Genomic DNA, 13,533 nt, shown 5'->3' with positions numbered 1-13,533 from the left:
GGGCACACCGGCCTCATGGCGGCCCGGGGGCAGGGCGAACCCGCAGCCAAGCGGGGGAGCGGGGCTGCGGACGTGCCCTACAGGGCAGGGTCTAGGACCGCGGCGGCGGCGCGGACTGAAGCGGCGCGCTATGCGCGCCAGTTCAAAAGAGCACGAGGGAGCCGGGGGGGGGGGGGCGAAGTGGGGGCCGTATTAAATCCGAACGCGGGCCGCAATTGGCCCGTGGGCCAGACTTTGGACATGCCTGCTATTAGACCTTTAAAAATAGTCTGAAGAAGCCTGAAGTAAAGTTCACAATGGACAGGTTTCCTTTAATAAGTTATTTAGGTCTTCCCACAACCATCTCAGAACACTACCTGAATTGCTATGGTCATGACATCCTCTAGAAAAGATATATTTGGGTCTACCTGCACTTTCACAGGGTCATTTTTTCTGTCAGTTTCAACCATAGATGATCAGATTATACTGGAGATTTGGAAGGCTTACAGACTTTCTGTGTAATTCCCACATTAGTAGAGTAAGGACAAAGGCTATCTTCAGATAGCTGGCAATGAAGGGTAAAAGAGAGACAGGTCTCCCACAAGGCAGCTAAGTCAAACCAAAGTCCCTGGCTGCCAATGTTCATTTTCAGTAGGACCTTGTGACCCAGTGCAGATGCACGACTAATTGGTGAGGGGCTTCTGCTCAAATGCATCAAGAAAGGTCCCCAAGATGGGAATTAGTGCACTAATTAATGCCATTCAAGTTAATTAGAACTAAGCTCCAAACACCAGACTGGAATGGGCGCCAGAAATAAAGGGCAGTAGTCTCAGCAATGGGAAAGAGGAATATTTTCTTACTTTGGAACTCTTAGCTAGCACAGGAGCCGGTAACTTAATCTTTGACTTAATCTTAATTAGTAACATGAATTTTCCTTTCAATACCAAAGTCTTCAGAATGGGAATTTCTTACTCCCAGGTCATTACAGATACATTGTGTACTTTAAGAAAGGAGACAGGACCACAATTGCCTAGTCTGTTACCGCTAATGAAGAATGTTGAGTCAGCCTGATGTCCCCTATCTTCCACCTACCAGAATACCCATATCTTCTTCTCTCAGACTTAGATATCCTAACACTGGATCTTCAAATATTCACAGATTTAGTGAGTTTAAAGTCAGAAGGCACCATCAGATGATCTTGTATGGGCTTCTGTGTATTAAATTTCACTCAGTTATTCTTTGTACTGAGCTTAATCATTTGTTCTTTGACTACCATATATTTTTCAGAAAGATACCCAACCTCGATCTGATAAATTCAAGAGATAGTGAATCAATTGCTTCCCTTGGCAATTTGTTCCGGTGGTTAATCACCCCCCTCCTCCAACTAAAACTCAGTGCTGCATTCTACTTTAAATTTGTTTGGCTTCGGCTTCCAGCCATTGCTGGTTCCTATGCATTTCTCCACTAGACTAAATAAAAAGCTCTTCAGTGATAGGGTATTTTCTTCCAAAGGGCCTCCATTGCAAGGATAAGATCTGAAATTTCATTCTCGAATGGGCAGATTGGAAATGTTACGGCAGATGTGCCAGAAAGCCCCCTTCACCCAAGCATCTAGGAAAACAAGTACGAGTCTGAGATAGGAAATTTGTTGTTACAAGCAGGTATGTCTGAAACCCCATTTTGGGGGCTAACTCTACCAACTCTTTAGTGATGAATGTTATTAGTAATTAAGTTTTAGGAAAAATATAAGTCTGATGTAAAAATGTCAGCCTCCCCGAGAATGGGGCTGCCAGTCCTTGCTCGCCTACCTCCTGGGGACTTTGCTGCAGCGAACAAAAACATACCACCATGCCATCATTGAGAAACAACCATAGATAAGTTTGTGATAAGAACCAGCAGCTTATAAAAAGAGGTAATTGATGAAAAAATTGTCTGGTTTGTTTATGCAACAAATTCTCCTTTCCATATAACTGAGAATCCACACTAACAACATGGTTCAGTCATTAAAACCAGGATGCAGTCCACCCAACAGAGCAGAGGTCACAGGCAAATTGGTAGATAAAGTTCATGAATGAAATTGAGAAGTGCCCAAAAAGTCTAGAGGGTAAAATTGTTAGCCTAATTCTGATGGGTGAAGTAATATCCAAAGATCCTGCTGTATTTGTGTGACAACAGAAGAAGAGAATGACTTTCTTAAAGAAAAAAACGGATGCATCAGGAAACGCACATACAGCAGAATACTTACAAGAAGAAGTTGCAGTAAAAGCTATAACAAACTGTGAAAAATAATTTAAACTAACAGGTGAGGCCCGTGGTTGATTGGGGAAAGTCATTTTGTATAGATTACACTTATATTTAATTTCTTGAATTTTCAAATATGTAATAGAATTTATTAATGTGCTTGCAAAGGAAAGTAAAAGAACAGTTTTAAATTTGTAGGATTTCAACTTCAAACATCATTCATTTTGTTGAACAATCACCATACATAGTACACCTGAATCAAATTCATAAAGCTTCCATTACTCTTTCCGTAACTATTTTGATTACGTGATTTGTAACAAATGTTCTTTGCACTACAATGTTGAATAGGTGACTAGATTTTGTTAGAGTGCATAAAAATATTTGCTAATAATAGTCATGAATTTTTTCCAACAAAAACAAAAATAATTATTTAAACCTTTTACCCAGCATATTCTGGTTAAAAGTTAGTGCATTCAGATAACTTAAGTGGCAGGATTGCTTATGCACACTTCGTTCTCTGTAGGTAATCATGAAGTATGACTTAATTTTGCACAAACAAATCCACAAACTCTTCAAAATGTAATAGATGTCTAGTATGCAGGTTGGTCACAGACAATGCTGCAAAGTATCCACAACAAGAAGAAATTCAGAAGAGAGTCCCAAGCTAATAACGTTGGCTATGTCTAGACTACATGCCTCTGCCGACAGAGGCATGTAAACTAAGCTACCCCACATGGTCAAAGAAGCTGGGATTTAAATATCTCCGGCTTCATTAAAATAAACATTGCCACCGCGCTGTGCCGACTCAGCTGATCGTCAGCACAGTGCGCAAGTCAAAACGCAGATCGGTCGACAGCAGAAGCCTTTGTCCACCGCTCCTGTAAACCTTGTTTCACTATAAGAATATAAACTATGCTGCGGTTCCCCCACTTATCAAGTAGTTGATGGAAATTCCACTAACTAGTCAATTAGTTGATTAAATTTAACATCTCTACACACAAAACCTATTTACTGAACCAGATCTGCTCAATCAAACTCCAGCAATTTTTCTATAGACGGATATAAATCTTTAAGGACGCACAGGACTGCCATGATCATATTCCAGCCACACCCCAATTTTAAAATAAATTTCAAATCATCACATCAGCAGCACCTCTTTAAAGAAAAAGATCTGTGTTTTTAAAATGCAACCCTACCTAAACAGATGGTCCTAGCTTCATGCACAAGCAGAATATAAGTATATTCATAATAAGCTTATCCAAGTTAATTTCTTCCTACACCATTGATGGAAAAACTAAAACTAGTATCTTGGATACTTAATTCTGAAAATAGATGGGACTAGAGAATAATCTCCTGCAATTTTTTTCTTAACAAGGGACATACATTTGAGTGATCATACTATTTTGAATGCTATTACAGTTAGTTTAGTTTTATATTCTTACATCCTAAAAGCCAGTTAGATGGCTCTTGTATGGAATTTTTGGGAAAAAACCACTAATACCATACCAAGATCTTGTAGACCAATTTCAGCACAGAATACACTGTAGAAATCTTAACACAGATATATAGGCTTATAAACACCAATAGCCACTTAGCTACAGTCACTCTACTGGAAAAAGTTACACAAGGATGCAATCACTGGTTGACTATAAGTTATTTAATTGCTTGCCAACACTACTCCAATTCAAATAAAATAGCTCTCAGATTACAGAGATACTGTTCTTATTTATAGCATCAGTCACATCTCTCAAAAGCGTTTGCATGTGGTAGATCTTCTATGTACTCTGCCCATCACTGCTTGCTGATGTATGCATTGACAGAGCAGAACTCAACAAGAACACAGGATGATTGTATCCATGCAAGAGTTTTACTTGTAGAAAGTTGCATATTCAAATTAGCTAGCCTTCTAATGTATTTAATTCTGCAGCAGATATTATAAGAGAAGCACTTTATGAATGAAATCATGAATGGTCATCCCAAATATCTGGTGGCACCCAGATAGGGCAGAAGTAATGAGGGATCTCAAGGACTTGTTTCTTCCAAATCAGACCATAGGAGACTAAGTAGAACTACTTCTGTGATTGCCTACTGAGGGGACTGCAAGGAAGAATTGAGATGACAGGCCCATGGAATAAGTAGAGAAGAGTGACAGAAAAAAAAAAGAGTAAAAGATCTAATAATTGATGGACTCATCAAGGAAATCCTGTATACTCTTCTTAATTATACAGGCCACTAACATTTAAAGAACGTTTTCAAAATCTGGCTTTTAGTAACCGGAAATATATAAGTTTGAAGAGTGCTTTTTGGGTAACAGATAAGCAGAGAAAATAGATGTGTCAATATTTACTCACACTGGGGAAGACACTTCATAAATCACTGTATTGAAGATCACTGACCTCTCACTAACTGCGTACATTTCACAACATCTGTGTGTGGATGTTCAATGGTAATCTCAAAACCTGAAAAATTAAGAATTTGTTTCAGAAGTTGCAGTACATTTGTATTTATACAAAACAAAGATCTAATGTGTCAAATGCCACTCTCTGCAGCTCATGAACACTGCAGTGCTCCCCTCCCTAAAGTCAATAAGCCACATCAGGGAATTGTGATTTGACCCTCATTTCACAACAATTCTTTTGTAAACAATATGGAATAAATTCAGTAAAAATATGCTTTATATGGCTTTCAGTCAGAGTTCTCATTTGCTAATATGAAACATTCACATACTTTGTGGCTCAGAAAATGGTTTAAGTTTCTAATCATAAAATGAAATTATTCTACAAGTGGTGATGTCACTAAGAATAATGATGACCATGTCATCCAGAGTACTTTTGTGGTTTAGTTTTTATAACAGCAGGAAAAACAAAAGCGATACAACTGTGGTATAAAGCTTTTCCCATTTGCTTGAAGAGGCCTGCAGATTTCAGTTTAGCATGTGACTAAGTTCATACATCTCTATGTGGCTCTTCCAGTAAATCAAAAGTTGACATTTCAGTAGTTTATAAATGCAATTTGAATAAAAATATTGAATATATTTAATAACTGTCCAATTTTTGAAATGCTGTTATGCATTGATCAGTGTTTAGATATTGATTTTAATGCCAAATCTATCTGAAAAATTGTGCAGGCAAGATGCCATTTAATATAACATACCTAAAGTCTGAAGCATTATTGTTTCAAGTATAACCAGTTCTTGGGCCTGCTGAAGGTATGCCTGAAATGTTAAAAAAAAAGTTACTATCAAGACCTACTAGAGAAATGTATTTTACTTACCAAAGTCTCAAATAGAAACGGCACAGACAACATGGTAAGACCTCAAATGTACTTACGTTTGATTTACTATGTTCTGATACACATCTGGATTGTCAATTAAAAGTTAACTATTTGAGAAAATTTCCTTGCTCTCACAAAGGTAATTTAGCCACTCACTGGGAGCATAAATAAAATCTGAGAGAACTATTTTCATAATTGAGCATGAAAATAAGTACTGTATTCCACAAGAAAATATGATTGCTGCCTGATGGGGAATTTTCCTATTCCAATAGAGTAGAACCTCAGAATTACAAACTGACCAGTTAATTACACGCCTCGTTTGGAACTGCACGAAAGTCATGCAGCAGCAGAAACCAGAAAAAGAAAAATGTATATAAAAGATTTAACAAGGTAATGAAACTGTTTCTCTGCTTGTTTCATTTAAATTAAAATGGTTGAAAGCATCATCTTCTGCGCAGTAAAGTTTCAAAGCTGTATTAAGCCAATAGTCAGTTGTAACTTTTGAAAGAACTTTTCATAGAATCATAGGACTGGAAGGGACCTCAAGAGGTCATCGAGTCCAGCCCCCCGCCCTCAAGGCAGGACCAAGCTCCATCTACACCATCCCTGACAGATGTCTATCTAACCTGTTCTTAAATATCTCCAGAGAGGGAGATTCCACCACCTCCCTTGGCAATTTATTCCAATAGTTGACCACCCTGACAGTTAGGAATATATTCCTAATGTCCAATCTAAACCTCCCCTGCTGCACTTTAAGCCCATTATTCCTTGTCCTGTCCTCAGAAACCAAGAGGAACAAATTTTCTCCTTCCTCCTTGTGACACCCTTTTAGATATTTGAAAACCGCTATCATGTCCTCCCTTAATCTTCTTTTTTCCAAACTAAACAAGTTCATGAAGCCTGGCTTCATAGGTCATGTTCTCTAAACCTTTAATCATTCTTGTCGCTCTTCTCTGTACCCTTTCCAATTTCTCCACATCTTTCTTGAAATGTGGCGCCCAGAACTGGACACAGTACTCCAGCTGAGGCCTAACTAGTGCAGAGTAGAGCGGCAGAATGACTTCACGAGTTTTGCTTACAACTCACCTGTTGATACAACCTAGAATCATATTTGCTTTTTTTGCAACAGCATCACACTGTTATTCTACTTGTGGTCCACTATGACCCCTAGATCCCTTTCCACCATGCTCCTTCCTAGACAGTCGCTTCCCATCTTGTATGTATGGAACTGATTGTTCCTTCCTAAGTGGAGCACTTTGCATTTCTCTTTATTAAACCTCATCCTGTTTACCTCTGACCATTTCTCTAACTTGCTACCCTCATTTTGAATTATGTCCCTATCCTCCAAAGAAGTTGCAACCCCACCCAGTTTGGTATCATCTGCAAACTTAATAAGCGTACTCTCTATCCCAATATCTACATCATTGATGAAGATATTGAACAGTACGGGTCCCAAAACAGACCCTTGAGGAACTCCACTTGTTATCCCTTTCCAGCAGGATTTAGAACCGTTAACAACAACTCTCTGACTACGGTTATCCAGCCAATTATGCACCCACCTTATCGTGGCCCTATCTAAGTTATATTTGCCTAGTTTATCAATAAGATTTTGAAAGTAATGTTTTCTGTTCCAGTATGAACATTTCAATTACGATCAAACTCTATTCCCAAGATGTTTCTAACGGAGGTTCTATTATTGATAAGTAAGGCAAAACATTTATCAGCTTCTAAACTAGTATTAAAAACACACCCAGCATGTAAAAGTTACTGTGTCCTTATGATAGGTACATATGTTAATCAATATTAACCTATCACAAAAGTTAAATGAAAATACAGTAGAAAAGTTATTATATGCACAAGTGTCCAAACAAAAAGGGAATGACACACTTTAGTTTTCATGAAACATTAGTAATCATGATAGGTCCAGTAATGACTATACTATTAAATTACATGCAAGACAAATTAATGATTTAAATATTGGAAGTGCCTTCTATATCTGGCTGAGGATATTAATCCAGTCAAGAAATTCATCTGATGTGCCAACTGTATCTTGAGAAGAATTTCAATTAGGTTTAAAACATCACATCCACATACATCACTTTTTGTATCCAGCTGTTGCTCTTGAGGATGAAGGCAGGCATGTGCTACTTTGATAACATGTTCCAGTTTTCGTGGCTGTTCTTCTACTTTAGCAGCCAAAAACAATGCAGTAGGAGAAATTATCTGTAAGAGATGATAATTTTTAGTTTTGAAAAAAATTATTCTTTTCTGCAAGCAGGGCTTAGAGTTACATGGAGAATGTGAACTGCAAAATGTATTAAAAAGTTTATACTAGAGATGAGAAAATATACAGAGTAAAAAATGAGAGTTACTCTAGTTGAATTTCAGTATCAGCATTCTCCTGCTCACCTAAAGAGAAAAAAATTGTAAGCATTAAACCAGTGGTTTTCAAACTCTTGTGACCCAGCTGAAAAAACTGTTGATGCCTGCAACCTATCAAAATATCTTTTGATTAGAATGCAGGCTATGTGGTGGGCCCAGGAATGACAGAGGGGGCCTCAGGGATGAGGAAGGAGACTGGGACATAGGCTTACTTCCAGCGGCTCCTGGTCAGTAGTGCTGCAGGGACACTAAGGCAGGTTTTCTGCTTGTCCTTGCACCTCAGCCCATACTGTACCCCAGAAGTGACCAGCACCCACTGCCCCACCCCCCAAAAGCTTCCATTGGACAGGAACCAACTAATGGGAGTGAGGAGCTAGTAGTTAGGGCAGGGGCAACACTTAGAATTCCGGAGACTTCTTATGTAGGAGCCAAACCTATTGGCGTCCACTGCTGGGGCACACCTAACAGCAAAGTGACCCAGTGCTTGACCTTCCGAGACCCAGTACTGACCCATACTTTGAAAACCACAACATCAAACTGTACTATGATCAAGAAATGTTTCAAGCTAAATTAATTCCAACAAATAGCTGACATTACTTCATCAAACAGTCATCAAACCAAGAAGAGCTGATTCCATTTTAGATTTAGTAGTTCTGGTAAGTAGCAAGAATCTCACTGAAGAACTGGCTGTAGAGGAAAACCTTGGTTCCAGTGTTTCATGAACTTAATTAAAACTAAATTAAATAGAAGGATAAACATAAATAGTCTGTAATTATGGCCCTTCATTTCAAAAGAGCAAACTTTAGTAAATTAGGACAATTAGTTTGGGGAAAAAAGGCTCTTAATGTGAAAGATGATTGGATGATTGTCAAAATTGTAGACATTTGAAGCCTGCACCCCCAAATAAGGAGAAAAAAAATTGTAGGCAAAGGCTACAGACCAAATTGAATGAACAAGAATCTCAAATTATTAAGAAAAAGCAGAAATCCGACAAGCAACAGAAGAAGGGATGGATCAACAAGAAAAGCTGCCTCTTCAAGGTCAGAAACTGTAAGAGAGAAATAATGAGAACTGCCAAAAGCTATGCAGAGTTGGACTATGCAAAGGAAATTAAAACCAATAGTAAAAAGCTTTTTAGTTGTATAAATAAAAAGAAAACAAGTAAAAGAAGAAGAAGGGATTGCTAAGCACTGACAGGTTACTTTCTGCAATTAGAAAGCATGGTACAACACCTAACTGATTTTTTTGGTCTCAGTTTTTAATAAGGGTAACAAGGAACTCAGGGCTAGCAGCTCTGTGGCAAATGGATTTGAAGATAAGGAAGTTGAAAATTACCACACCCAAGATAGAAGTTAAATTTGATCCCTTTTAAAACTGTTAAATCAGGGGACCAGAATCTCTATCCATTAATATTAAAGGAACTTGCACATGAAACTGCAAGCCCTACAGCAAGTACTCGATGACTGAAGCATTGCTAATGTACTATCCATTTTTAAGGAAAAAAGTGATCTAGGAAACAATGCTGTCAGTTGACCTCAACTCCATGAAAGGCCCTAGAAATATATTTGAAAAAGCAAGTAGTTATTAATATAGAGGTAAATGGTAACTGGAAAAAAAATACACACAACACGGTTTTAACAAAAGACCTATGGTTAGACCAACTGATGTCTTTCTTTAAGATTTCTTTTTTGTAGAAAATAAGGTATGCAGCAGATCGAAGCTGGATTTCAGTAATGCATGACATTTCCACATGGAAAATTAGTTAAATTGGAGAAGATGGGGATTAAAATGAGAATTCAAAAGTAGGAAAAGGAAATAAAGGGGAGACTACAACACAAAGAAAGGTAAACTCCCAGATTGGAGGGAGATTACCAGTGGAGTTCACCAGGGATCAGTCTCTGGACTAATATTATTTAACATTTTCATTGGTGATTTGGCATAAATAGTGCAAATGTGTTGTTAAAATCTGTGAATACCACAAAGTTGGGAGGTATTGCCAATATAGAAGAGGACCTGACTATCATACAAGATTTGAAAACTCGAGTAATGGAAAAATGTAATTGTTTAAGACTTTCTATCCATCAGCTGAACACATCAATTGGAAGCAACAAAGCAGGAGAAAGACCTGGCTGTACTGCTTGATCACAGGATGACTGAGTCGCCAATATGATGCAGGCATTAAAATGGTTTGTGCAATCAGGATGAATCTGACAACGTAATTCCAATAGCTCTAGAGAAGTGTTATTACCATTATAAGACACTGGTGAAACCTCATCGGAACAAATGTGATCTCCTATGTTTAAGAAAAATTAATTCAAACAGACAGGTGAGGAGCCAAAGATAATCAGAGGAATGGAGAACGGTCCTTATGTGAGAACATGTTAGGTGCTTGTTTAAAAGTCTCAGGAGAGCCGTGTTAGTTTGTAATTTTAAAAATGAGTAGTGGAGGAAGAGAGAGAGAATCATGAGTGACTTCAGGACCCTCATCTGAAGAAGTAGGTTTGGCCCAGAAAAGCTCATGATACTATATATTTTTTTTTGTTCAACTCTAAGGTGCCACAGGTCTACTCGTCATTTTTAAGGAGCTTGGTTTGTTTAGCCAGGATGGGGAACCTAAGGCCTGGGGACCGGATTTGGCTTAAGGCTTGGGGCTCTCCCTACCACACATACATTGAGGAACCTATGCTGGTACTCCAGGCCACCCCACTGCCCCACCACAGAGCTGGAGCAACAATCTACCAAGCTGTCCCCCCTAGGCTCTGGTGTGGGAGGGAAATGGGAGTGTCCTTCTCCTTCTCAGTCAGACTGTCTACACAGCAATGTTATTTAGTCTGCGTCCAAACAGCAAGCAGTTATTACAACATAATGTCGACCTAATGTTGCTGAAGGACTTCTTACTCAGACTCCTGTAACCCTCATTTTACGAGTAAGGGAAGCCGGAGGAAGAGTGCTCTCAGACTTCCTGCTGTGCCGACAGTGCCAAAAGCCAAAATAAGTTATTTTGACTTAAGCTACGCAACTGACATAGCTCAACTGCACATCATATATCGGCTATAGCCCTACTGTGTAGACATGCCCTCAGAGGCCACATCAGTGAAGGTTTGTTTTGGGGGTTTGGCTGGGTTTTTTTTTTTTTTTGCTTCTCACTTGTGTGTGCCTCCTGCCCCCGATTAATTTTAATGTGAGTCAGCAGCCCCCAAACCAAAAAAGGTTTTCCACCTCTAGGTTAGACTTGAGAGAAGATATGATTGCTTGCTTTAAACACAACAGACAGATAAACAACAGGAAGAGAGAGTGGTTATTTAAGATAAATGTAAATGTTAGTCCAACAGAGGAGAGAAGTTGAAAATATAAACTGGTCATGTCTGGGCTTGAAATTTGACAGATTTCTAATCATTAGATGAGTGAAATCTGAAACAAAACAAAACCTAACTGATTTCAAAACTGAACCTGATAAATTTATGGAGGGGACGAGGATATGATGAGATCACCTATGGCATGTGAGCCCTCTGCAACTGTTGGAAGTTAATATATCTAAGGGTTGAAGATGTGACAAGGTGTGGAGAGGTCCAAGTTACTGCACTGAATTCTTTCCCACGTGTCTGGCTGATGGATCTCGCTGACCTGCATGAGGTCATACTAGAGGATCATGATGTTCCATTCTGGCATTTAAGAATATGCAACTATTCACGAGTAAAATAGTTTTCCAGCCACTGATTAGAACAGGATATTTCTTTTGAAATGTGTTAAATTCAGAAAGTTCATTCAAGTAAATATTAAGCTCAGAAGTGAGTGAGCTCTATTACAATCCTTTATTCTGATTTCATAGGAAAATCCTGGTCTGGAACAGTCCCATAATACTGAACACAAAATGTGTGCATGAAGAATGCAATAAATGCACCACGATTCATGAACTAGATGTTGCATTGACAAATAATGTATGTTTGAATGCACATTACTTTGGAGAAGGAAAAGTGATATACACACACTTCTAGGACCAAAAAGACCTCAATGCAAACTGCAGTAATTGGCTCTGTATTAATTCAATGTAAATATTCTGATATTTATATACAATGCCAAAACTGAAGCACCGCTCTAAAAAGCCCTGCTAATAGACTGGAGTTTTTAGGATCAGAATACATAAATAGGATTTTATTTCTGCTAACATTTAAAAAAAATATTAAAGAAACTGATTTTTTGAGAAAGTGCATTTTCTATTTGCCACTCCTATTTTTCAGGTAAAGCAGTTAATTCTAACTTATTTTGAAAGGCTCAGCCAGATTGATCCAGTTGCTTGAGAACAAGTCTACTAAATAATGTTTTGCTATTTAAAAAAATTCTGGTGATCTTTTATTTGATGACCACTATCATGCTCTGGAATAGCATAATAAGCAGAAGGTACCGTATATTCCGGCGTACAAGACGACCTCTGATGTTAAAAAACATCCCCCAAAAATCGGGGGTCGTCTTGTACGCCGGGTATACATCCCAGGCGCGCCTGGGATGCCCCGCCGCCGGCTTCCCCCGAGGCTTTGAAAGCCGCGGAGGGGCTCCGGCGGGGGGGCAGCCCAGGTACGCCTGGGATGCCCCGCCGCCGGCTTCCCCCGAGGCTTTGCAAAGCCGCAGAGGGGCTCCGGCGGCGGGGAATCCCAGGCGCGCCTGGGCTGCCCCCCCGCCCGAGCCCCTCCGCGGCTTTCAAAGCCTCGGGGGAAGCTGGCGGCGGGGCATCCCAGGCGCGCCAGGGCTGCCCCCCCGCCGGAGCCCCTCCGCGGTTTTCAAAGCCTCGGGGGAAGCGGGCGGCAGGGCATCCCAGGCGCGCCTGGGCTGTCCCCCCCTCCAGCTTCCCCCAAGGCTTTGCAAAGCTGCTGCGGCTTTGCTCCCGGTGCCTCTGGTCTGCTGGGGACCGTCTCCAGCAGACCAGGGACACCGGGAGCAAAGGAGGTGGAGGGGCGCTGAGGTATAAGATGAAACCCTATCTTTTAATTAAAAAATTAGGGGGTCGTCTTATACGCCCAGTCGCCCTATACGCCGGAAAATACGGTACCTTGTATGTTAGAAAAGTGTCTTTTGTGGTTCTTGTGAAAACCAGCTAAAACTTGGCCCAGTCATAATTTTTGAAAAGTTTCATATCATAAGTACAGTTAAAATCAAGATACAGTGTTGCCTGAGCACAATCCAGCTACTCACAGCTCCTATGTATAACCAGAAGTTCGTGAGCCATCCCAACAGCATTAGTGAGCATGCTCCAATCCTGGGTTAAAAGGCAAAGCAAGACTTTTCTTGCAAATGCTACTCTGGACAAGCACAGAAACTAAGAGCAGGGCACCTATGTCTGCTGTGTTCTATGACCCTCCTGCAAATAACCAGTCAATGTGGATGTGTTAGACACCATACTCAAATATGAAGAGGATAAAATCTAGACCAGGATGGAGGGAAAAGAGTACACTAAACAAGGTACAATAAAACCCCAACTGTCCAGCATCCAGTGGTCCAGCACTCTTGATAGTCTGGCACCAACTAGAACCCAGAAGTGCTCTGGCCAGCTGGACAACTGGAGCTGCTGTGAGCCCCATGGGCGCTTGCGGCTGGGAAAGGGAAGAGGGGAAGGGGATTTATACCCATGACGGGTCTGCCGGGACCCGCACTGCGTCCGGCTGG

At 40.1% G+C, this 13,533-nt stretch overlaps 1 protein-coding gene across 5 annotated transcripts in view; it reads right to left on the bottom strand.

Annotated features, from left to right (window-relative positions):
• The window catches only part of CCNT2 (cyclin T2), a 51,860-nt gene that overhangs the window by 26,427 nt on the left and 11,900 nt on the right, over nucleotides 1-13,533 (bottom strand). For all 5 annotated transcript variants that reach the window (XM_075933281.1, XM_075933283.1, XM_075933284.1 and 2 more), the window contains 3 exons: nucleotides 7,588-7,716; nucleotides 5,374-5,434; nucleotides 4,617-4,679 (listed from right to left, as the gene is read on the bottom strand). In XM_075933281.1, the coding sequence (XP_075789396.1) occupies nucleotides 4,617-4,679; nucleotides 5,374-5,434; nucleotides 7,588-7,716 (253 nt within the window). The remainder of the gene's footprint in view (nucleotides 1-4,616; nucleotides 4,680-5,373; nucleotides 5,435-7,587; nucleotides 7,717-13,533) is intronic.

This window comes from Pelodiscus sinensis, chromosome 7, assembly GCF_049634645.1.
Source record: "Pelodiscus sinensis isolate JC-2024 chromosome 7, ASM4963464v1, whole genome shotgun sequence".
Taxonomy (NCBI): Eukaryota; Metazoa; Chordata; order Testudines; family Trionychidae; genus Pelodiscus; species Pelodiscus sinensis.
Note: the sequence above shows the minus strand (reverse complement) of the source record. Positions and strands in the feature narration are given on the sequence as shown.